This window comes from Natrix helvetica (genome assembly GCF_964273705.1).
Source record: "Natrix helvetica genome assembly, chromosome: 1".
NCBI classification, from domain to species: domain Eukaryota; kingdom Metazoa; phylum Chordata; class Lepidosauria; order Squamata; family Natricidae; genus Natrix; species Natrix helvetica.
Genome location: NC_138548.1, coordinates 249086252 through 249110978, shown reverse-complemented (window position 1 = coordinate 249110978; position 24727 = coordinate 249086252). Strand labels below are relative to the sequence as shown.

Genomic DNA, 24727 nt, shown 5'->3' with positions numbered 1-24727 from the left:
TGCTCCCAAAATTGGTTAAAGCTTGCCATTCCTCTAGCACTGCACTTCTGTTCCTTGCAAATCTTGGATTGACACGTATCTGCACAAAAGTGCCATGACAATACAATATGTCTCGCAAAGCCTTGTGGCTGCCTTTCAGGATGTACTGTCTTGATTAGTAATTTTTTGAAGTGTTCTTACTCTTGGAATCTTGTTCATTATCTGTATTGTGTACCTGTGGAGTGACCCGAGTAATGGAAGTTAATTCATCTTTTGCCATCACCTCCAATCACAATCTCAACCTGGTTGTATTGTATAAAATAACTTCTCAGTAAGTGTCATAGTCTGATTGATTACATCATTGTATAGGAAGAGGGAAAAAGACCAAGACCAGGAAAAAAAGACATTTATTGCTGATCTGACAAGTGGTGAATGGCACACGCAATAACATTTGGAGAATGCTTCCTTATTCAGTGGCAAGAACTTTAACATTTTCTTATGCACAAGGCTGACCAAGTAATGAATTCAAATGTGCAACTACTTCCTTATAATTAGTCATTGATTATACACAATGGGCTATAAATTTGTAGCTCTAAACAGTGTAGCTAATGTCATTGAATTTAGCAATGCTTACTTTGAGTAGATAGGCTTACACTGCATTAGTAAAGGAGCCTTTTCCCAGTCCCACACTAATAAAAACAAACAAACAAACATCTGCTCTGTTCATAAGGAAGGCAGAATGCCTAACTTCCTCCTTTGCTCAGCTTTTATTTCTACTGCAATTGTGGTAAGTAGACCAGAAAATGCCCATGCATATATCTGATTATAGTTAAAAAATTTAAATGCAAACAATGGTAGAAAGTATTCTGACCTATATTAAAATTATGGCCATTTCAACTGTGGAATATCTCCCCTCCCCCCTTGGAACTCAAAATGTTTTGCAAACCTCTGATTTGTGGCTTGTGCTACATTGGAAAATAATATCTTTCTATCACTGTAGTGGCAATCATGTACTATGACTTATACAGGTAGGCCTCAACTTACGAGCACAATTGGGATTGGAATTTTCATCATAAATTGAGTCAGAATCAGACAATTTTTACAGTGGTGGTTAAAGGAATCACCAAGTTAGTGTTACTGCGGTTAAGTACAAGTAAAGGTTGTAAGTCACTTTTTCCAAGGCCACCGTAACTTTGAACCATTGTTATATGAACAGCCTGAAGTGGAGGACTACCTATATCATACAAATCAGTAGCATTCCTGCTGAATAGATGGTTTAACAGAATGACCCTTGCTTTATTCCATTGCCTAATCTCTAGCGTTCAGGCTTATCAATCTCATTTTTACAGATAAAAAGTTGAAACTGGTTTTCTAAAATCAACAGGATGGCAGGCAAATAGATAATGATCTGGCTTTAATTGAAAAATGTATACACACAAAGATGCCCCTTTACTCACAACAGATGGACTGAACAATGCCATACATATATACTTAAACAAATAAAAGCAATTGTACATCTACAGTTGCAAGAAAAAGTATGTGAACCCCTTGGGATTACGTGGAGTTTTGCATGAATTGGTCATAAAATGTGCTCTGAACGTCATCTAAATCACAACAATAGTAAAACACAGTCTGCTGAAAATAATACTACACAAACATTATATGTTGCCATGGTTTAATTGAACATAACATGTAAACATTCACAGTGCAGGGAGGAAAATGTATGTGAACCGTTGGACTTAATAACTGGCTGACCCTCCTTTGGCAGCAATAACCTCAACCAAACGTTTCCTGTAGTTGCAGATCAGACCTGCACAACGATCTGGAGTAATTTTGGACCACTCCTCTTCACAAAACTGTTTCAGTGTAGCAATATTCTTGGGATGTCTAATGTGAATCGCTCTCTTAAGGTCATGCCACAGCATTTCAATCGGGTTGAGGTCAGGACTCTGACTGGGCCACTCCAGAAGGCGTATTCTGTGCTGTTGAAGCCATTTTTTTTTTGCTGAATTACTTGCATGCTTTGGGTCATTGTCCTGTTGCATCACCCAACTTCTGCGGAGCTTCAGTTGGCAGACAGATGGTCGTACGTTTTCCTGCAAAATGTCTTCATTTTCCCATCAATGACAACAATCCGTCCAGGCCCTGAGGCAGCAAAGCAGCCCCAAACCATGATGCTCCCTCTGCCATGTTTTACAGTGGGGATGACGTTTTGATGTTGATGTGCTGTGCTTTTTTTTCTCCACACATAGTGTTGTGTGTTTTTCCCAAACAACTCAATTTTGGTTTCATCTGTCCACAGTATATTTTGCCAGTAGTGCTGTGGAGCATCCAGGTGCTCTTTTGCAAACTTCAAACGTGCTGCAATATTTTTTTTGGACAGCAATGGCTTTCTCCCAATGGCTTTCTCCGTGGTGTCCTCCCATGTACTCCATTCTTGTTTAATGTTTTCCTTATTGTAGATGTGTCAACAAAAATGTTAGCATGTGCCAGAGATTTCTGTAGGTCTTTAGCTGACACTAGGATTCTTCTTTACCTCATGAAGCATTCTGCGCTGTGCTCTTGCAGTCATTTTTACAGGACGACCATGCCTAGGGAGAGTAGCAACAGTGCTAAACTTTCTCCATTTGTAGACAGTCTGTCTTACCGTGGACACATGAGCATCAAGGCTTTTGGAGATACTTTTGTAACCCTTTCCAGCTTCATGCAAGTCAACAATTCTTGATCGTAGGTCTTCTGAGAGCTCTTTTCTGCGAGGCATGGTTCACATCAGAAGTGCTTCTTGAAACCAGTAAACCCAAAACAGGTGTGTGTTTTTAAAGGGCAAGACAGCTGTCAGCAACACATCCAATATCATCACACTGATTGGAGTCAAGGTTGGCTCACTCCTGTCTCCAATTAGCTTTTGGAGGAGTCATTAGGCTAGGGGCTCGCATACTTTTTCCTCCTTGCACTGTGAATGTTTACATGTTATGTTCAATTAAACCATGGCAACACCTAATGTTTGTGTAGTATTATTTTCAGCAGACTGTGTTTTACTATTGTTGTGACTTAGATGAAGTTCAGAGCACATTTTATGACCAATTCATGCAAAACTCCACGTAATCCCAAGGGGTTCACATTCTTTTTCTTGCAACTGTATTTTCTTTTCCATACTGTGTCAAGGGGATCTTCACGGGTAGAATTCAATGCACATCATATGCTTTAAGGGACAATTAAATGATGAAGTATTTATAGGAATTCTGCTCGGAAGGAAGTCTGTCATGGCTTTAATGCTAAGGCAGCATATATTTATAAAACATGAAGTTTCATACCTTTACATAAAGCCAACCACTATAACAAGGTATAGAATTGCTCTCCAATGAACAAAAAGGAATAACTTACAGTAAGTTTTATATAAATATACTTAGTTACTTGAAGACTATGAAACTGAAAGTAATCAATTTTATGAATTCAAAGTACAGTTGAACTCCTCTTGTAAATAGAGCTGTTGTTATTACTGAATGATACATGAATGACAAAATGCATAATATATAATGACTTTCTGCAATACTCGTAACTTACTACAAAATTTTAGTAGTTAGAACTGCAAGCAGCTATCATGTTTTGCTGCCTTCATGGTTTTAATTTGAGAAAATTAATTATTGCATTATTCCTTATTCAATGTCAGCCTCTGCTTTGCTGCTTGCTTTCGGCTGCCATTGAAACGGGGAGAGGGGGAGATAACATGGTATTTGGGAGGGGAAGCTTAAGCACAGGAGTAAATGAAGAAGGGAGTGGTTTTCTCACCATCTACTGCGCATGCTGTAGATAATGGAATTGCCGCCAAGGCCAACTGGCGTACCAACCCAACAAGGCATACCAACCTGATGATGAGTTTTGAAGCTGCAGCCCACATGACACCTGTACCTTGGACTGGGGGATGGGGTTACTAGGGGGAGGGAGTTGGGTCACATATTGATATCTATGATTACGCACACTTTTGCCTCAGATCTTGCTTTGCTTAGCTGCTATCTACTTATAACCAGTAAAAATACTCTTAATTCTGAAATATGGAGTTGAGTGGTTTCTTTCTTGGTTACTGATGGAGGCTGCCTTGACATTCTATTTTACAGTCATTATGTTCACACAGTGCTCACCTAACTTTTTTTCCACATGGTTTACTCAATACAAAATGGTCTAGTTCTCACATCAAACTAAACAATAACATGCTAAAGTTAATTACAGCTTTACCCTCATGTGAGAATTTGACCAGTGCAAGACACAAGAAAGATGTCTGAGGCTTAGCTATAATTTTTAAAGGCAGCCTTGCTTATAATCTTTACATTCTTCTTATCTTACAATTGAATGACTGTAGCAGCTTACAGTGCATTATCACTTGTAGATCTTTTAAGCATCATGTACAGTGGTGGGTTCCTCCCGGATCGCACCGGATCGCGCGCGCTCCCTTTCAGCGCTCCACCTGGCTTGCGCGCTCCCTTTCAGCGCTCCACCTGGCTTGCGCGCTCCCTTTCAGCGCTCCACCTGGCTTGCGCGCTCCCTTTCAGCGCTCCACCTGGCTCTCGCGCTCCCTTCCGGCGCTGAAACCGGAAGTACAGTTTTGCCCGGCCCTGGCGAAGCAACGACGCCTGTCTGCGCTCCACCAGCTCGGCTGGGAACGGAGATGTTTCCTCAGCGGAGCAGAGCGCCTGAACAGCGCTCCGCTCCGCTGAGGAAACATCTCCGTTCCCAGCCGAGCTGGTGGAGCGCAGGCAGGCGTCGTTGCTTCGCCAGGGGCGGGGCAAGACTGTACTTCCGGTTTCAGCGCCGGAAGGGAGCGCGAGAGCCAGGTGGAGCGCTGAAAGGGAGCGCGCAAGCCAGGTGGAGCGCTGAAAGGGAGCGCGCAAGCCAGGTGGAGCGCTGAAAGGGAGCGCGCGCGATCCGGTGCGATCCAGCAGGAACCCACCACTGATCATGTAGTAACGATGGCAAAACTTTCAAAGGGTGGGATCTATCAGTACTTCCTTTTCAGACTGAGTAGGTTAACTCACTGGATACTGCTGAATCAGAAGGCTCTTATACTCATGGACAACCAAGGTCTTGCCTTTCAGCACTTCCTGGATTCATTAGACTTCAGCTCCCTCTGAAGGAGTGAGAATCACAGCAGATATTATTTTGTTTTCTAACCAGATAGTTGGAAATTAACAAGGGGAAATATCTCAGCAGCCACTATTTCTGCGCATAAATGCATGAGCCCGAATAGCGCAGTTCATCTCAATGAAATTTAATGAACCAATAGTGATCTCACAGGGGCCTAGCACTTTAAAACCACACTTGGTATAAAAGGGAATGAGAAAGTCCTCACACATCAGTGTGGCTCGACGCACATAGGGCAAAGAGCATAGGTACTGTAGGTAGCGCCACATCAAGATAGATCCTTTGCCTTGCTGGCGGAAAGTGCAATGTACTGCCAGAACATGTATGTGGACTATGGTACCATCAGGCTTGTGTAGTGTCAGTGCACCCTGCCATGAGAGAAGAGAGAAGAAACTGCTTTTTAGTGATTAGCTTTTGAATTTCCTCCTGTTGACAACGATATTCTTATCAAAATGTTTGTATTACCAGATCATTGGATCATTGGTCTCTCAGTAAGAATCATACCATTTATTTATTCACACAATGTATTTTTAAAAAAACCTTTGCAGAGGTGAGCTATGACTTCAACAAATCCAGTAATTTCAGAATAGGATGTTTGCATTCTCAATCTATGTTGCCCAGTTTCCATAAACTTATTGAATAAATCAAAGCTACACTATAGATGAGCTAAACATCTTGTGATGTCTTGGACACATCCATGTGATTTCCTTGACAACAATAGGACCATAATTGGCCATTGTCTACTTCCAATGTTTTCTTCAACTTCTCAGTTTTGTCTACAGCTCTGGGAGTCCCTGATTCCACCCAAGTACTAACCAAGTCTGAACCTGCTCACATTTTTGTTCCAGAAAAAGTTGTCCGGAAGCTGGCCTTGATGAAACAAAGCCTACTGCATTACAACAAACCTATTCTCCCATAGCTCATTTTGGATAATTTGAAATTATGTCAAAATTCTGTAAAGCTCTTTTGACTACTAATTTCTAACTAAATGTAGTCTAATCCAATGTGATTATTGTGCTGCATGTTTATGAAAACGCAGCAATCTTTCAGCGTCACATTGTATGTGCATTAATATATATTTTGGAATGGGAGGCATGCAAGGAACAAGTCATTCAGCAGTTTGCTCATAGGTGCAAAAATGTGAAATACTGCTCTTCGGATTATCTGAAGGGTTTCTGCTTATTTAACAACAAAATAGTGTCTGGAAGTGTACAAAAATGCAATTGTATATAAATAGGAGCATATTTTCTAAGTGTTTAGGGCACAGATGGCTGCGTATGTATTTGTAATTATATCTATCTACCTACATACCTACTATTCCTCCCTCGTTAGTAATAAGAGATGCTGAATTATTTCTTTTAAAAAATTGGGTTCATATTCCGTTCTCATTTATTCTTTCCCAAATACTGTATAAAATAACAAAGACATATTTGGCTTACCTGGCTGAGTCTTTCCTGGTCCCAGAGGGAGCCAATAATGAAAGCAACTAGTTGGCCTTCCTCAAACAAGCCAAGTGACAACTCAGGACATAGGTTAAGAAAATGTCGAATCTCATCCAGGTGGAGGGGGCAATCTTCTGACACTGAAATAAAGGCTTGAGGGAAGAAGAAATGGAGATGTTTAATTTTGTCCTGCTGATTACAGTAAGATTAAATTTCCAAAAAACTAGGAAAATATTGGCCCTGCCCAAGAAAAAAAAATGAAACTAGGTAAGAGGATGAATCTGACAAACTCCTGAGTCTTGCAAACTGAGATTTCACTAATCCAATCTGGTTTCTTCTTATTACAAGGTTTTCTATGAGGGGATTTAGCATGCCTTTCATCCCAATGGGCTTTCTTTTATTAACTATGCCAGGCAATTACAGGCAGAGTTTGCAGATAAGCATTCAAATGCATAAAGTCGTACATTTTTGGAAACTGAATTAATCTTTAGCCTAATTACTATTCCTGAAATTATTATATTTCAAATGCCACATTTATGTTCACGAATGTTCAGGTTTAGCTGAAAATCCCAGACTATCTATGAAAAAAATCAGTTTCATCATATATGCCTCTACCGGTCTGTCTCTAGGAAATACAAAAGGGGGGGGGGTGTTTGGTAAAATATGGAACATACATGGATTAATTATAGAACTGCTGCCATCTGCAAAATTTAGAACTGGGAAAAGAAATGTTCTCTCTGTAGTGAGCCAGCAGAATTCTTCCCCTCTATGCATGATCCAATTGCATCTTCTCTTCTGATCGTTCCTATCACCCATCTCCTCCCACTTATGACTGCAGGACTGTAACTTTGTTGCTTGTATCCTTACGATTTACATTGATATTGTTTCCTGATTGCTTATTTCTACCCTGTGACTACCTTATGATTCTTGACGAATGTATCTTGTCTTTTTATGTATACTGAAAACATATGCACCAAAGACAAATTCCTTGTGTTTCCAATCACACTTGGCCAATAAAGAATTCTATTCTATTCTAGTTGAGGGAGATGCTGTTCTATTCAGTTTCTGCTTACTGCTTAGAAAATAAAGAGTTTGATTTTTATCTTTTTGAATACAATAGTGTCTAACTGTATCAAAACTTATACATAAGGCATGATGCAGTTTTTATTGGTGCCCTGTTAATTTAACTATCAATAACATATTATATTATATTATGGCTGGAATTCTGATGAAATTCTGAATATACAGTATTTTACTGTCACTGTCTTTTCAAACCTTGGCTTTTCTAATACTTCAGATTAATCTTTAGAGTGGTATTTCCCCCCCAATAATTCCATATTTATTATAATATTTTCTTTTATTTGTTTTTTTGGGGAGAGGGGTGCTTTCATATCTGTTAACTCCTGGTGATTGACTGGATGACTCCCTGCCATTTTTTTGGCAGCATTTTCAGAAGTGGATTATCATTGCTTGCTTCCTAGAGCTTCCTAGAGCTGAGACAGATTGGCACAAAGTCACCCAGCTAGTTTAACGTAGAATTAGAACTCATCATCTCACCTTTCACCAATACACTAAACCAGTTCTCTTTTTGAATTTAGAGATACTGTGTGTTGTTTTGTCTTCCTACAAGCTAGTATGCTTTGACTTCTCAGCATTTGGGAACATGGAAGATAACAATAGTGTGCCATGCTTGATAAAAGTATTTGGAGAAAAAGTGCAAGAAAGATGAAATTCTGCTTTATTGCACTGGCTGCAGCTTACGTACTATATCATACTATTGCTTCCTTGCTTTTCTTTGTATCACACACTCACTCACACACCAGTGTGTAATTATCTTATTCAAAGCCCATTAATACAATACAGTTCTTCCATATCATGAACATGACTTTCATAAGATTAAACACAAGAAATGGATTTTACCTTCTCTCTCAATTTCAAACACTCCAATGGCATCTTCAGGTGTGAGACACCGGAATTCGCTTGCAGGAAGAGTGTGTCGACGCTGGCTCCTAAGGGAGTTTTGTGAAGATCTGAGATAAGAGGATTTGAAAAATGGCAAAGAACTGATCATAGACATCTTCTATGTATTTCTGCCTCTTCGGTAAATGTTTCCTCTCCTCCTTTTGGGTTTAATTCAACTGCCTCCAGAACAATTAGTCAACAGATGAGAAGACCTACAAAGATTGCAATGTTTTGTTGTTAGGAAACTGGCATGACCACTAGCTTCTGATCCTTGTTGTCATACCACTGAGGAACAGAATGTCTATCAAATTTTTTATTCCTGTAAAGCTCACAAAAGCAGAATGTATCAAACATTCAAATGCTAAGGAACAGCCTAAGGCAGATGGGGGTGGGAACCAGTATGGGATACTGGGCATCCTTTGTGGCTCTTCGTAATTTGTAAATCAGATATTTTCAAGCACTAATATGCTGAGCTTCCTTCAACCACAAGCAAGACACAACTTCACACACACACAGACACCCCCCCCCCCCGAGAAACATAATTATTTTAATGAGACTCCTAAGTAAGATTAAGAATAAGTAAAAGTAAGATTTCCCTTACAATACATGCAGCCTATTGTACATTTCATGATCTGTCTACTTTCTACTTTCTGATCTGCGAAATAGGTAACTTGAAGTAGAGGATGGCACACGTAAAGTTCAGCTTCTCCATTTTTCTCTATATTTGCTATATTTGTTATTGAAGGATGAATCATCAGGCATGCTATGTGCCTTCAATTACATAGCGAAGCATAGAGTTTGTGTAAATTATAGGTTCTTGCCCCAAGCTGATATTTTACCTCCTGGTGTACTTGCAGAAAAGGAGGTTTAAGACTAAACTATTAGCTTACCTCTGAACAAGTTAATTTTGCCTCTTTGCTAAACACAATCTTAAATAGAGCTTTTAAAAATATGTATCACTAGCCTTATTTTTTAGACAGCTTTTTTTTTCTTTTATAATTTCTGAATATCTTCTGAACAATTAAATTTCTAATCATAGATATACTAGCATATATTTGCATACATATATCTATATTTTCCATGTCGAATGGTCTGTGTAGTTTGAACAGATGTCTGATGAACTATTAAATCTACAAAAATGCAATAGCCAAACCAGACTTTGATTTATTCATATTGTCCATTTTAGGTCATCATTCCAGACAATGAGTCTATTTTAGGCCAAAGCTATTAGATTTTGGGCTGCGGCTTTAAAGTGATACACACCCAGTTCAAATTCCTTTATGGAATTTTGCACAAATATGGATATGCATAGCAAAATCTAAATCTTGTGAATAACCATCAGAAGCAAAATCAGAGATAAAGGAAAAAAGGGAAAACCAAAATCCTTGCACTTATGCTATCACTGAAGCTTGTTTAGCTGATATATAGTCCACTAAGTATAGGCTAGCTCTAGTTCATCAGAACCAAAGAACAAAACAAACTAAATCAGTGTTTCTCAAACTTGGCGACTTTAAGTCCTGTGGACTTCAACTCCCAGAATCCCCCAGCCAGCAGAGCTGGCTGGGGAATTCTGGGAGTTGAAGTCCACAGGACTTAAAGTCGCCAAGTTTGAGAAACACTGAACTAAATACTCATAAATGCAATATCCTGTCAGAAAAAGTGGGCTGTATCATTTGATTACCAAAGTTACATATTACTTTAACTACAAAGATTTGTGCTATTTAATCCATGTCAACATCCATCTAAAACTGATTTGGATGGGGCTTTATGACTACAATATAACACTGTGAGAACAGTGCATGCAATATGCACATGTATGCTCTAAATACCATTTCTAACTATGCTGTTTCTGAATGTGGTTTCTGGTATGAAAAGGAACTGAAGGACAAAACAGGTGAGGGAAACTAGTAAATCTATTATAAAGCTAGCAATTAAACCTGAAAAGGGATCATTACGTGGATTTCTTAAGTGGCCTCATCCCAACCAAACGTCTAGGAGCTAATTCTTGGCTCTTGCAATTTTATTTCTATTATTCACGTGCATGGCTCTGTGTTTTAGCATAGAATCTACAAGGGTGCTCAAGAGAAACTAGCAGCAGAGATACAGGTGGCATCAAACCTGCTACAATAATATCTAAGCCTGCTTGATTTGGCTTTGAGTAAGATTTCCCCTACAAAACATGCAGCTTATTGTACATTTCATGATCTGTCTACTTTCTGATCTGTGAAATAATTTGAAATAGAGGATGGCACACGTAAAATTCAGCTTCTCCATGTTTCTCAAAGCTGCTATATTTGTGGCCTGCAACAGAACACAGTAGACGGGCAGACTGTATTTATATAGTATCTATTCCTTTTAACTTCCGCAAAACATTTTTTCACTATCTGGGTAGCAGATTTAAGCTTTATTCTCAAACTTCAAACACAAAGGTTCAGTCACTTCAGTGATTGTTTATTTTACTATTGACAACAGTATTTCTGAGCTTTTAGAATTTCCAAAACTAACAATAAAGGATTTAAATTTAGCAATAATTTATAAGCAATCTGACTGGATTGTCTTCTATATTGAATGTTTGTACAACTAGGTCAGTGAAATTCTTACCCAGCTTATTGATCTATAGTAGGATCTATTCAGCATATCTCTGGAGATTAATTACTATGCCACCCCTCTGCCCTGCCCCAGCAAAGTAAAAATATGCTACTGTGTGCAATATTCTTTACCTATGCAACACTCCTAAGAAACAAACAAAAAGTAATAGAAGCACTGCTGCAACATTACATATTACAGAGTACCATAACCCCTAACCAATGGGCCTACATATTTTTTTCTGTCCAAAGATAAGAGATTTAATCACGCTATGCCTTAATTTTTATATAATTATTTTTAAATTCAACATGTGCAATGTCATATAAATGGGTCTTTCTCACTAATAATCATTTTCCAGATTTTTTTTTTTTGCATCTGTTGACATTGATAAACTCTAAGATGAAATTCCACCTCTGAAAAATTTAACTGTAAATTGTAGTTGCATGGAATTAGTAATTTTGTTTTATTGGGAAATGCAAGGATATTTCTGACTGTAGGTCACAATTTGGTTTCCAGAAAAGTGTTCATATTTTATTTTTCCAAAGCAGAAAGCATTAAAAATTATTCAGTATATGTATTAATCACTGTTTAAAAACATGTAATTTAACTATGCCAATTGGTACAGAAAATTCTTTTTGTTAATTACACAATTGTGGGAAACAAATTATCTTGTACCAGAAAATAGTTTGCCTGTGGCATTACTTTTCTGGTCTAAACTATTGTTTAAACTCTTTTCTACTTTTTGCTTTGATCTTATGTAATATATATTAACTTACCTAAGTTAACCTGACAAATAATCAATTTAAATTATTTAAATCATACTCCAATCCTGAATTCATTTTCTTAAAAGTACCTTTTTCAACAGAACCTATTAACTAAATTCTAAATGATTCTAAATCCTTGGATTCTTAGGATTTTAATATTTAATTCCCTGCCGTTAACTATTAAGCTTCTCTCACAATAACTTGAATTTTATTGTAAACTGAATGTCCAACTACAAAAGAATTGTGTAATTATATGCAAGTCCTATGTAAAAAGAATGATATTTAATTTTTAAGAGATTGATGTTACAATTAAAATATGCAAAACACCAGGACAAAAATACAAAGTAATATTATAAAAGATTTGTAATATAAGCAAGGGATGGCAATGAGAAATGAATCTTACCTTCATATTATATTTTTCTGCTCAGATGATCTGATTACTTAACACATTACAATTTAAATTTCTGTAATGAACAGATATTATCTTGTTATCGGAGAAACAGTTCAATTTAGCTCCTGAATGAAATTTTTCTTGACCTTGGAAATCAACTTCATTAAATTAAATTGAATTGCAGTATCTTTCTTACCTGTGTGTTGAGTTTTCTTTTAGTAGTCTATTAACTTCTCCAGAATGACACTCGGCAGAATTGCTGCTAGAGTGAAGGGCAAAGAAGACTGCAGTAAATGTTAATGGGGTACCAGCTTTTATTTTCCAAAGACTTAGGGAACTCCAGCTTATACATTTGGTTTTTTTTAGTAGCACGTGATGATTTTCTTAAAACACTTTAAACCCTCAGGACACACAGAATTGCAAAAGAGCTTTAAGGCGACATGTCAACAAAAAGACTGTAGGAGGCTTTACTTTCTTGGCATGATTTTCTCCTAAGGGATAAAGTGTTTTAGCTTATTACTAAATACAAAGGGCATCTTACAAGCCATAGGGGAATAGCTAAGCAGGGCACATGGGCAGAGTACTGGTGGAACAAAAGCACATTGCATACACTCTTCCTGGAACTATTCATTCTCAAAGGACATCCTGCTTGAAAGTGAATGTACTCAATCAATATTACTGTAAATATAATTGCCTTCCTGGAATTGCCTTTGATCCATTAATTGCACCAACGAAATTGCTCATTATTATCACATTAACAAATAGGTTAATAACATCTCTTCTAAATATTTTTCTAATAGTATGAAATTGTACTGGTATGTCTTCAATATATTCAGTTATCTGTGATACATACACATAATATAAACTAGCAGCAAAAAAGTAGCACTGAGATTAGACTGAGAATGGAGACCACAAGAAACTACTGTATTTTTCGGAGTTAAAGACACACTGGAGTATAAGAGGCACCAAGGTTTTTAAGAGGCAATTTTTTTTTTAAAAAAAAAGCTTTTGCACTCTGCAAACCTCCCCAAAAATGGCCTGTTTTTCGCGAAAACGGACCCGTTCCCCCCCCCCCCCAAAGGGCATAAATAGCCTTTGGGAGGCTTGTAGAGTGCTCCTGGGGGCTGGGGGTGCAAAATTGAGCAAAAAACGGCCCAGTATTTGCTCATTTCTGCCCTCCCCAGCCCCCAGGAGTTCTCTGAAAGCCTCCTACAAGATATGCACGGCCATTTTGGTGAAGGGAGGCAAAAAAAATGCTGTATTCAGTGTATAAGACGCACCCAGATTTTCAGCCTCTTTTTTGAGGGGAAAAGGTGTCTTATATTCCGAAAAATACGGTAATTCATGGTGTGTGCGTATCATGATAGTCAGGTTTGTGAGTGCTCTATTGGCATCTTCTGAATGGCACAACTAATGCAACCAGCTGGCATTGTATATAGGAATATCTGCATGGAATATGGGCTGGATCCTCTTAAGTCCAGATGTAAGATCTCACAGAAGATCATGGAGAATAAGAAAGCTAAAAGCTTGTGCAACTTCCAGATCAGACAAGACAAGCAGGTGATAGCCAATCAACCAGACATCGTGGTGGTAGACAAGGAATGGTGGTGATAGATACAGCAGTGACAAGTGACAGCAATATCAGGAAGGAAGAGTACGAGCCTTGGTGGAAAAGAGGTTAGGTGCAGTATTGCAGGCAAAATCTGCCCACAGCCTGGAGTTTGATCCGGAGGGGGCTTAAGGTTGACCCAGCCTTCCATCCTTTTGAGTTCGGTAAAATAAGGACCCAGATCGTTGGGGACAATATGCTGACATTGTGAACCACCCAGCGAGTGCTGAAAAACACTATGGGCAGTATATAAATCTAACTGCTTATTGCTATGAGAACCTGGAGAAGTACCAGGGGCTGAAGGAGAAACTGGAGAGGATGTGGGAAGTAAAAGCCAAGGTGGTCTCAGTGGTAGAAGCACTTGGGGCTGTGACTCCTAAGCTGCAAGAGTGGCTCCAACAGATCCCAGAATCAACACCAGAGCTGTCTATCCAGAAGCCCTACTGGCTGAAGGAGCTACGTTCTGCCTCTCCTGACATTTTTCCTTTAGTACAACAACAACAACAATCGTTTCCATTGTGGTAGAATCCTCAGCCTTCATTGCTCTGCTATATCCACATACAGTATGGCTTCCATGATCACAGACTGTCAACTTCAAAAATAGGAAGTCTTGGGTAGAAAGGAGTAGGAGCTGTGATATTCCTCTTACATTAGAGCAACTCTACACATGCTATGGTCCTTAGAATGATGTTTCAGGGATCAGAGGACCATCACATAAGACAGTGAGATTTTTCTACATTAAATAGGCTTTTTCCACCCAAAATGACAGTTGGCCATACCTGAACTATTGTTTTAGGAGGCTTTGCAGGATTAGCCAGAATTGGGTATTGTGATGTCCAATTGGCCTCGAGACAGAGTTAAAATTGAAGACACGCCTCTGTGCTCACTTCTGATTCCCAGTTTCAACGAGTCAAGCCCACTGCAAAACACCTGAAAACAAGTCATAAGGGAACACACCCTACTCCCTGAACTACCCCAACCCCTGGACCAACGCTAGGGCGGGAACCTGGCTAATCCTGCAAAACTTCCTAAAACAACAGTTCAGGTAAGACCGTCATTTTCTGGAGGAATTTTGCAGGATTAGCCAGGATTGGGACATCCCAAGTTAACGTCCCTCGGAGGGGGGGGGAACTATTGGTCCTGAGCTCCTCATGCGCTATCACCTGTTGTAACATCCTATGACCAAACACTGCATCAGCCGATGCAAACGTGTCTAACCTGTAGTGTCTGATAAAGGGAGATGGGAACACCCACATAGGAGCCATGCAAATCTCCACAATAGGCGCATGTGGCCCAGGCCGCCGAGGTAGCCGCACTCCTGGTGGAGTGTGCTGTGATGCCCTGGGGCACCAGAAGGTGCTGAACCTCATAGGCCAATGCGATGGCCAGTTTGATTCACCTCCCTATAGCCGAGGAGGACACCCTCTTCCCCAGGGAAGATGGATAAAAGGAAACGAAGAGCGTTTCCTGAAGCTCTCCATGACGTTAGTGAAGGTCCGAGGCGCCGAAGCCAAGCCAAACGGTAGTGCCCTATACTGATAGTGTCTACCTAAATAGGAGAACCTGAGATACTTAGGATAGCCAGGGAAGATGAGGATACGGAGGTAAGCCTCCATCAGGTCGATGGAGGCCATGAAGTCATTGCGCCTGACCCCTGCCAAGATAGATTTAAGGGATGCCTTCTTAAATCTCCTATAGACTAAGTGAAAATTTAGCAGTTTAAGATCCAGTATCGCCCTACATCCCCCCGAACTCTTCGGAACGACAAAAAGGTTGGAATAGAAACCTGACCCCACTTGGTCCGTTGGAACCGGTTCCACCACTCTAATCTCTAGGAGGTGTCGGATCGCCTACCTCATGAGACAGCGCTTATCTTTACTCTTGGCGACCGATTGCAGGATGGCACTGGATTGTTTTTGGAAGAATCAGGAACCAAAAGCAACTCGTCTTTCTTCGGCCAGACAGAGTTGAAACTGGGAACCAGAAGCAAGGAGCACAGAGGCGTGTCTTCAATTTTAACTCTGTCTCGAGGCCAATTGGACATCACAATACCCAATCCTGGCTAATCCTGCAAAATTCCTCCGGAAAATAGCCATGTTACCTATTTAAAAAAAACTTAAAATTTGAGTTGCATGAATTCAATAGGGATCACAAAATCTATCATTTCAGAATTAAAATTAGAGATATTTTAACAAACCTGAATTCTAATACTCATAGGTTTGCCTTGTGCAAAATATGCATTTAAGAACATTTAGAAAGCTATTAATTCATAATTGAAAGCTGTATCAAATATTCCATATTATGTCATCAATTATTTTTAATAATCCTTTGGCAAAGATATACTAGAAAATCATAGAAAACCATAACTGTCTTATCAAACCACATGTTGTCACTGATTCAAAATAATACCCCAGTGTGTAAAATTTGTGAAATATCATACTAGTCCTCTGTAATATTTTAATCTTAAAGTTGTCGCAGGGGCACACATGCTTTCGGCATGCGATGACAAAAAGGTTAGTCATCACTGATCTACAAGTTAAGGCACCAGGCTAGAAAGCAGGAGACCACTAGTTCAAGTCCTGCCTTAGCCATGAAACTGGTGACTTTGGGCCAGTCCTTCCCTTTCTCAGCACAACCCTCCTCACAGGGTTGTTGTTGTGGGGAAAATAGATAGAAGAAGGCGTGTTAGATATGTTCTCTGCCTTGAGTTATTTGTACAAATATTAAAGGCGGGATACAATTAATTCTTTAATTCAATCAATAATTCTAACATCCAATATACATGGGATGTGTAGCGTGGACAGGGAAGTGTGTATGTGAGCAGAGGGTGGCGTCTGAAAAGGTAAGTATTAATCACAGTTAACTAACATAGGCAGGAGCAGGCTTTTAAAAAGGGAAATGAACAATTTGCAATAATCTGGCACATAGGAGTGTAGTTAGAGCACACAAAGGCATACAACGCGTGCACAAATTGTTGCTGTATGTTAACTCTCTCTCAAAATGGCACACACAAATATGTGGTATATACTGTTACCTGGAACATTTTAAAATGCAGTAGTCTGTATTTCTATATGAAGTAGCAATAATAAAACATAGCAGAGTTGGCATACTTAGATTTGTAGACTAAGCATTACATAATCCCTTGACAGTGCATTTCAGTTTGCATGCCCATGTCTTATAAAGTAAGCACTTAAATTTGGGGCGGATTCACTGTTTTCATAGCAACAATAAATGGAGAGTATCTGGAAAAATATCAGATTAATTCATTACAAAAGATCCTCTAGGTTTAGATATAGTTATTCTCATGATAGAAAGTTCCAGAGAACCTTCCATGATCAGTTTTCTTTGAAAGATAGAATACTAGAAACATTTTACACTTTTTCTAATAATATTTAGAAATATTTATGAGACTGCAGAGAAGTAAAAAAAAAAGGCCCAGAGCAAACAAACAAATGATACTGAATCACAGCACTTCTGGGGTTTCAAAATATTACCAACCACATTTTTGGGGGTAAATTTTAAAAATAAGTTTACCCCCGGCTCAAATTTCAACTTGAACATAGTATCTTGTAGCAATATTTGCTTTTGCTGAATTATATTTAGTTCCTAGTTCCAAATTGTTTTTAGTTCCTAATTTTGCCAGATTGCTTTTAGTTCCTGTCTTCTGCCTTGCACTCTATGTATGCTTTGTGATGAAGTATCTTATGCTGCATCTTTGGAGTAAGTTTAAAAGGGTTCATACTGCCAAAAATATTTTCTGTTTTAGACTAACTCTACGTGTGGAACTTTGAAAAGATTTTCTAATCTCTTCCAGACTGATGAGAATTAATGGCTTTTAACAGAGATTCTCAGAAATTTCTCTGAGCAACGCATGATGTGCTATTAAAACTCCACTATATTAAAAAAGAAACGTTTGTGAGATATATATGTCAGATCCAAACCAGTCCTCATTAATGAAGCACTAATAACTAATGTAATTCACTATGCCTTTGGTTAAATTAATTAAACTTGAGTGTGTGGATAACTTCTTTAAACTAGCATAAATTGGATGGTTTTCTCATGAAATGAAATAAGTACTAGATGATGTTGTATTTATATTTCAGCTAATTTTATATGACCTTGGACCAAGCACTCTTTCAGTCCTAGACAGAGGGCTATGGCAAACCATTTCCAATCTTGTCCAGAAAACTGCACGAACCTGTCCAGGCAATTGTCAGGAATCCAAACTGACTTGAAAGCATGTGGACACCCACATACCCAAAAGGATTACACGAAGCTCTGCTAACATTCAAGGACAAAGATATACCAAACAAACAAAAATGAAAACAGAGAAAATCCAAAAGGAGGCAACTATATTTATTTACAGAACAGTGTAGATTGTAGTCCTAAAGAACAATATTAATAATAACAAGAATCAATCCATACCCACAGCTATACAAATGAAACAATGCTGAAGGTAACAATTTAATGTGGCCCATAATGAAGACTTCTAAACTGGCTCCATAGGACAAGAGGCTAAGATAAACTGAATTTTAGTTTCACGTTACTACAGAAAAGGAATTAGTAAATTCCTTGAAGAGACCCAAGAACCATCTCCCAAATAGAAGATTCAATTCTTTCTCACTAAATTGTATCTAGTTTAATATTACTGTATTGCCTCTGCTCTGTCGTGTATGACCCTCTCTACCTTTTAAGCAAGAGAACTGAGTAATGAAAATAATTCTCATAGATTTTATTTAGTGTTATATTAAATTATCTAAGAGCGCCATCTATTGGGCAAAGGACAGCAAATTGAAGAGAAAGAAATGAAGGTGGGGTCTAAGGAGGCTTTTATTTTGCAATTGCTGCCTCATTCACTGTATTTCGGGGGCAGAAAAGGAAGACCCTAATCATTGATAAAATATGTGGGTATGGAGGTTACATTTACAACTTCAATATTACTTCCCAACATTAATTCCAATTTTTCTTACAAGAAATATAATTTAAGTAAGAAATGACACAACTGCATAATGCTTGGCAACGCTGCAGGACCACTCTCTTAAAGCATTCCAAATTTCTAAAACAGATCAGTGAAAAAACAAAGGATACCACTAAATTACTATAGTATTTTATAGGCTATTAACATATTCAAATATTATGTATTTACTTTTCCTAAATCTCTTTACATATTAATAGAATATCAGGAGATGCAAAGCCAAGGATACAAATAGTTCAAAACTTTTCAGTCAAATTAAAGAAACCTGTTTTACATTCTTTTCTGCACCTTAAAAGTGCTTGCCACTTCATCCGGAATCAAACCATGGATGGAAGACGTTTTTAGTTATTGATTTGGCATTTAGCTTCAACACATTAAGACGTGATGGGGATGCCAATATGGCAACCAAGAAAACTCCATCTGGGAGAGAGCAAAAAAACTCTGGGAATAGCATGACACTCCCTAACCGTTTTTTTTTTCATTCCCTGGTTTATTAACCTTTCATTGCTGTATCTTCTGCATCATCGTTTCATACAGACCACATCACCGGTTCTCAACACTTGCCTTCTCATCCATTTTCCTGCTTACAGTAGCAAAATAGATGACGACCTTTGATTAATCTGACATGCCAAGCGAAAGAGGAATACATAATGCAATATATTCCTATGGATCCAATCTAATTTTCAAATTGCCCCAATCTCAAAATGATCCAATTTTCTCATCTGAAAGCCTCCAAGCAAGGAATAAATGTGTCAATTTATTGATAGTATAAAGTTGAGGGATACCATGCTGTTATGGATTATGACATTTTTTTTATTTAGAAAATTTACCTGGATGCCCTTTTCACATATGAACTTTGGATGGCTAATAATAATCAATGAGAAAAACATAACTTCTATAAATTAATATTCTCTTCTCCAATCAGAATTTAAAAGAATCATAGCACAATTACAAAGGCTTTATAAACAAACCCACACAAACTACACCTACACTGGACTCATCTAAAATCCTGACCCAGTATCTTGGGGGGAAAGCTCTTCACAGCCTTTTGGAAGAGGCCCTCTGGATCCGGTCGGGGATTGTTCCATGGGGCAGGCACTGAGACAGAGAAGGCTTGATTCCTTGGACCCACAAGATGACACTATTTCATAGACAGGTACTTGCCCTGTTGGAACTGGCGGATAGGCAGAAATCTCACAGATAGACAGTCCTGCAAGCTATTTGGCCCTGTGCCATGCAAGGCTTAAAGATGTTAAGCTGTATGTTGAGTTGTAACTGTAAGCGTAATTGGAGCCAGAGCATCTCATTTAACAACAATGTAACCCAGGCAAACTTTGGTGCACCCAAAATTACACACGCCGCTGGGTTCTAGGCCAGATGAAGCATCTAAGTATTTTTTTAAGGACAGTCCCATGTAGAGCACATTACAGTGATTCAATTGGGAAGTGACTAAGGGATGAGCAAATATAACCAGGGCCTCCCAGTTCAGAAATGGGAAGATTTGGCACACAAAATGAATTTGTCCTCCCCTCCATAGCCACTAGCTATTCAAACAGGAAGCCTAAGTCTAGGAAGAATCCCAAATTGTGTGGGATTCAGTGGCTTGCTATCTCCCTGAATATTAAAAGATGAAAAATCAGGAGGCCCCAAACCACTGGGTCTTGATGAGTGGCAGCCTGTTTTTCCTCATCCAGACTCATATAGCCACTGGGCAAGCATCTCAACAGCATTCACTTCTCCAATCAAGGATAGTGACAATAATTCAGTATCTGTTGGAGAGAGACTGGCGGACACAGGGAGAGAAATCAAGTGGGAAATTAGAGTCCCTACATAGTCACAAGAGGACAAAATCCAGTCTCCCTTGAATGCCATTGAACCTTACCTAGTTTTACCCAGGTGCAGACTGTTAGTTTGAAAAGATTTCTGTGAATAAGCAATAAAGCAGTAAATTGGACCTGTGTGTGTGTATGGAGCTGATTGTTTACAACTGACAGTATCATTGGCATACTGATATCTCACTCGCAATGGTGCCAATGGATGACCTCACCCAGCAATTTCATACAAATATTAAATAGGACTGGAAAGAGAACAAAGCCCTGAGGCACCTAACTAGAACAAGCATAGGATTAGACCCTCTCCTGGTCCAAAATGGAACCAGCACTAGAAGAAAGAGAACAAGCACAAAATAATTATTTGCTTCTAATCCCTAAACTAAGTCCAGAAACACACCATAACTGATGCTATTAAAAGCCATTGAGAGACCAATGAGATCAAGGATGGATTTACCACCTCACCCTGAGCCACAAGCGCAACCAATGCCGTCTCAATACTATAACCCAGACTGAACTCCAACTCAGGTTATAGCTTTATTGTTTATCACCTAAGTTACAAGAATCTCACCAGACGGCTTGCCTTACTCTTCTTAATTTTCACAAAACACAATTTAAAATTCTGACCTCTCCCATTGCTACTTCCTTACTAATTATTAGTATATTTGTTAGGTGTATCTTTATAAAAACTTTGGGAGTACTGTTTGAGGTAACTCTAGAATTTAAATACATAACAATAAAGGAAAATACCATATTTTTCGGAGTATAAAACACTCTGACGTACTATATAAGACACACCTAGCTTTTGGGGAGGAAAACAAGAAAAAAAAATCTGCCTCCCAGCAACTTGCCTCCTTGCAGCAAACAGCAAACAGCCTGTTTGAGTTTAAGTTTAGCCTGATTAGCACAAGAAAAAAAAATCTGCCTCTGCTTCCTAGCAATTTGCCTCCTTGCAGCAAACAGCCTGTTTCAGTTTCAGTTTAGCCTGATTAGCACAAGCAGCTGATTGTCGGTTGGAGTGGGCTACCGTCCATCAGCTGTTTCAGGCTGCAGGGATTGTCATAGCCTATTGCCGCTTCCGCGCACAGTGTTTTCAGCCTCTGCGTGCCCAATTTTCCACCTGTTCTGGGCAGAGGAAATAGGAGTGGGCCGAAAACGGGCGCGGATGGGCAGCAATAGGCAATGGCCATCCCTGCAGCCTGAAACAACTGATGGTTGGGAAGACGATCCAACCGACAATCAGCTGCTTGTGCTAATCAAGTTGTGCTGAAGCTGAAACCGAAACAGGCTGTTTGCTGCAAGGAGGCAAATTGCTGGGAGGCAGAGGCCAAAGGGTGGGGGCCAGGAAATGGGCAGGACTGCATTCAGTGTATAAGACGCACCCAAATTTTCACCCTCTTTTAGCAGAGAAAAAGTGTGTTTTATACTCTGAAAATACTTAATAATGAGACAGCAAGTTCATCCATTAACAATTACAACAATTACATCCCTTTAGTACAGCAAGTATTCCCTACCTCTAAAGGATAAGAAGTATTCCTCATCCATATAGCTGATTATTTGGTGTGTTCTTTTCCATTCTGTAAACATGAATGATTTCAGCTCATAATTTGAAATAATCATTCAGTCAGAAGTCCTTGAAATGATTCTGGTAAGAAAACAAATGACCACAAGATGGAGCAAGTACGTTTTCCAAGAGAAGAATTTTAAGAATAAGGATTGCGTGAATTTTATGTGGGAAAATATCTTTTCAAAAATTCCAAATTTGAGGGTGAGGAGGAAGTATTTTGCTCCTATCACTTTCCGTACTTGTGCTGGTTATAGGGTTTTAAAGGAGGAGAAAATGTTGATAAAATTTTAAATAATTATTCATAATTTGAATAATGGATTTTTCATTTTGCAACAAGTTCTAATAATGAGATGTACAACTAAGCCAGATGGAAATGAAAGAGAAAATCATATCTGTAGCCCAGTCACAAAAAAATATTGAGTCTTGATATTAAGTTATACCAGTTGTTCCCTAGGCCCATATTCTAAACCAAAGCTAAGCATTTTATGGCCTGTAGGCCACATCTGGCCCTTTGACTGTCCCTGTCTGGCTTGCAGCACTGGCAGGAGCTGCAGTAGGGGAACAGGGAGCATCGACCCTCCATAACAATTCCAGTTTCTCACATGACACTTTGGGAAAATTATTTGCCCATTCCGATTCTAAATTATGGCAAGCAACAGTTCTAAATTACAGGACCAAATCTGCTGCCAAGCTATTGAAAACCTATATAGATTATACAGTGATATGTTCTCCTCATGGCAGCCATATTGTGATGGCAACTATTATAACATACTGCAATAAATATTGAATATAAGTTAAATCATTAACCAAATAATTTTCTGAACTTCATGTAGCCTAGCAATGTGAAATCCTATATTTCTTCTACAATGTATAGAGACTTGTGGATGGTATCACAATAGAGAATACATGAGATTTTCTAAATATGAATCTCAGTTACTTGAAAATTACCCTCAATTCCTCAATTGAGGGTAATTATCCTCAATTTATGTGTACTGTATTTTTGTTTCATTTATATTTATCGAAAACATATAATCATTACACTGGATGCCAATTTTAAGTACATATCATTATTTATAAAAACAGTTTTTACCATCTTATTCACTAAGAACTCTACGGACACCAATTATTTTCACACATCACACTAAGCTCACGGAAGCTTATGCTTTTTAATAGAGTGTTTTTGACTATTATATGTTTGTCTATAGATTAACATGGCTGTTCTCTGACTACAGAAGTATAATCAGCTTGCATGTGGTTGTACATATTGTACATGCAAATCATGTGAATGCCATCACATGGCTTATGAATTTAACCCCATATTATGTTTAAGTAAACTGTTATTACAATGTACTGGTACAGTCACATAGTATGATTTACTTTTTACAAAAATGAAGAACCAAATGTTACATATCACTTAACTATCTTCTTTTTCTTTACTTTTTTATTTTCTGGGAGTAGCACAACTAATTCATGATGCACCTTAATTCTGTAAAAATCAGACTTCATTCTCTTACCACTATTATTTATTTTGGCGAGAGCCATTGCTTTCTGCAATGATCTTATTGACTTTTCAACTCCTTCATTTCCAAGCTACTCCTGTGCCAATTTCCCTTGACTTGTTGTGGTGTATAAATCTAAAACTGGGGTAACAATATGATGCCCTCCAGATATTTTGGGTAGCAATTTTCAAAATTACTCAATACTCTAGTTAGGATTTATGGAAACTGCAGGCCAAAACATCCAGAGGCTCCAGGCATCCTTCCCCTGACCTATATTGGCAGTGATCCAAATCTTAAAAAGTTAAGAGAGAATATTACATTTATTTAACATGTCAAGTTCTTCATTAATGCAGAATACTGCAATGCGTTGTACCAAGAAAATAAATACATACCTCCAAGTCTTTAACCAGGTTTTTCCCAGTGTGCTCCTTTTGCTTCTTTCTTCCAAGTTCTCTCTCTCTTTCTGCTTTCATTCTCTTGTCTCCTCTTCCATTCCTCCTTTCCCTTCCACCAACAGAAACTACGGTTCTCATCATTTCTTCTTCCACCATTCATTCCCCACTTCTCCAGGGGCAGAAGAAGCTGAGCGTGAAGACTGACCAGATCTGCGATCCTGCAGGGCTGTAAATGAATCTAAAACCGTCCCAAGCGACTTACACGACATACAAATGTGATAAATAAAATATAAATAAATAAAACGCCCCCAAGACAACTCCTGCTCCCTCATTTTCTTCGTCATTTTTTCCCCTCCGGGGACGGTTTCTTCTCGGCGCCTTCCGTCCCACCTGCCAGTCTCCTTTTGGGGAGCAGGCAGACAGGCTGCTTCGAGGGGGATCCGGCCGCCCCCACTTCTTCCCTGGCGGTTGCTCCTCGAGCTTTCTTCCTCCCTCACACAACTCCCCCCCACCGCCTTCATTTCTTCCCGCCCTCCGCTTGTCTTCCCTCTCCCTAGGCCCTACTTAGCCGCCTTGCTCGCCTTTCAGCCGAC

At 38.9% G+C, this 24727-nt stretch overlaps 1 protein-coding gene across 6 annotated transcripts; it reads right to left on the bottom strand.

Annotated features, from left to right (window-relative positions):
- Window positions 1-368: 368 nt before the first annotated feature.
- AANAT (aralkylamine N-acetyltransferase) lies at window positions 369-24635 on the bottom strand. Of its 6 annotated transcripts, XM_081938859.1 has the most exons (7): window positions 24132-24635; window positions 22188-22318; window positions 12457-12519; window positions 8478-8731; window positions 6555-6709; window positions 4921-5483; window positions 369-4365 (listed from the first exon to the last, which is right to left on the bottom strand). In XM_081938859.1, exons 4-6 carry the CDS (start codon window positions 8632-8634, stop codon window positions 5178-5180), a joined length of 618 nt encoding a protein of 205 aa, XP_081794985.1. In that variant the 5' UTR covers window positions 8635-8731; window positions 12457-12519; window positions 22188-22318; window positions 24132-24635; the 3' UTR covers window positions 369-4365; window positions 4921-5177. The 6 variants fall into 6 exon arrangements, with proteins under 6 accessions (XP_081794985.1, XP_081794990.1, XP_081794989.1 ...); XM_081938864.1 differs by lacking the exon at window positions 12457-12519 and having other exon boundaries at window positions 22188-22250; XM_081938863.1 differs by lacking the exon at window positions 22188-22318.
- Window positions 24636-24727: the final 92 nt, after the last annotated feature.

Excerpts from the sequence above, each read along its gene's own strand:
- AANAT (XM_081938859.1), bottom strand. The coding sequence starts at position 8,634 with ATGTCTATGATCAGTTCTTTGCCATTTTTCAAATCCTCTTATCTCAGA. Across the intron at positions 6,710-8,477 it reads GTTTGAAATTGAGAGAGAAG|CCTTTATTTCAGTGTCAGAA; the intron begins GTAAAATCCATT and ends TCTTCCCTCAAG. Across the intron at positions 5,484-6,554 it reads ACCAGGAAAGACTCAGCCAG|GGTGCACTGACACTACACAA; the intron begins GTAAGCCAAATA and ends CTCTCATGGCAG.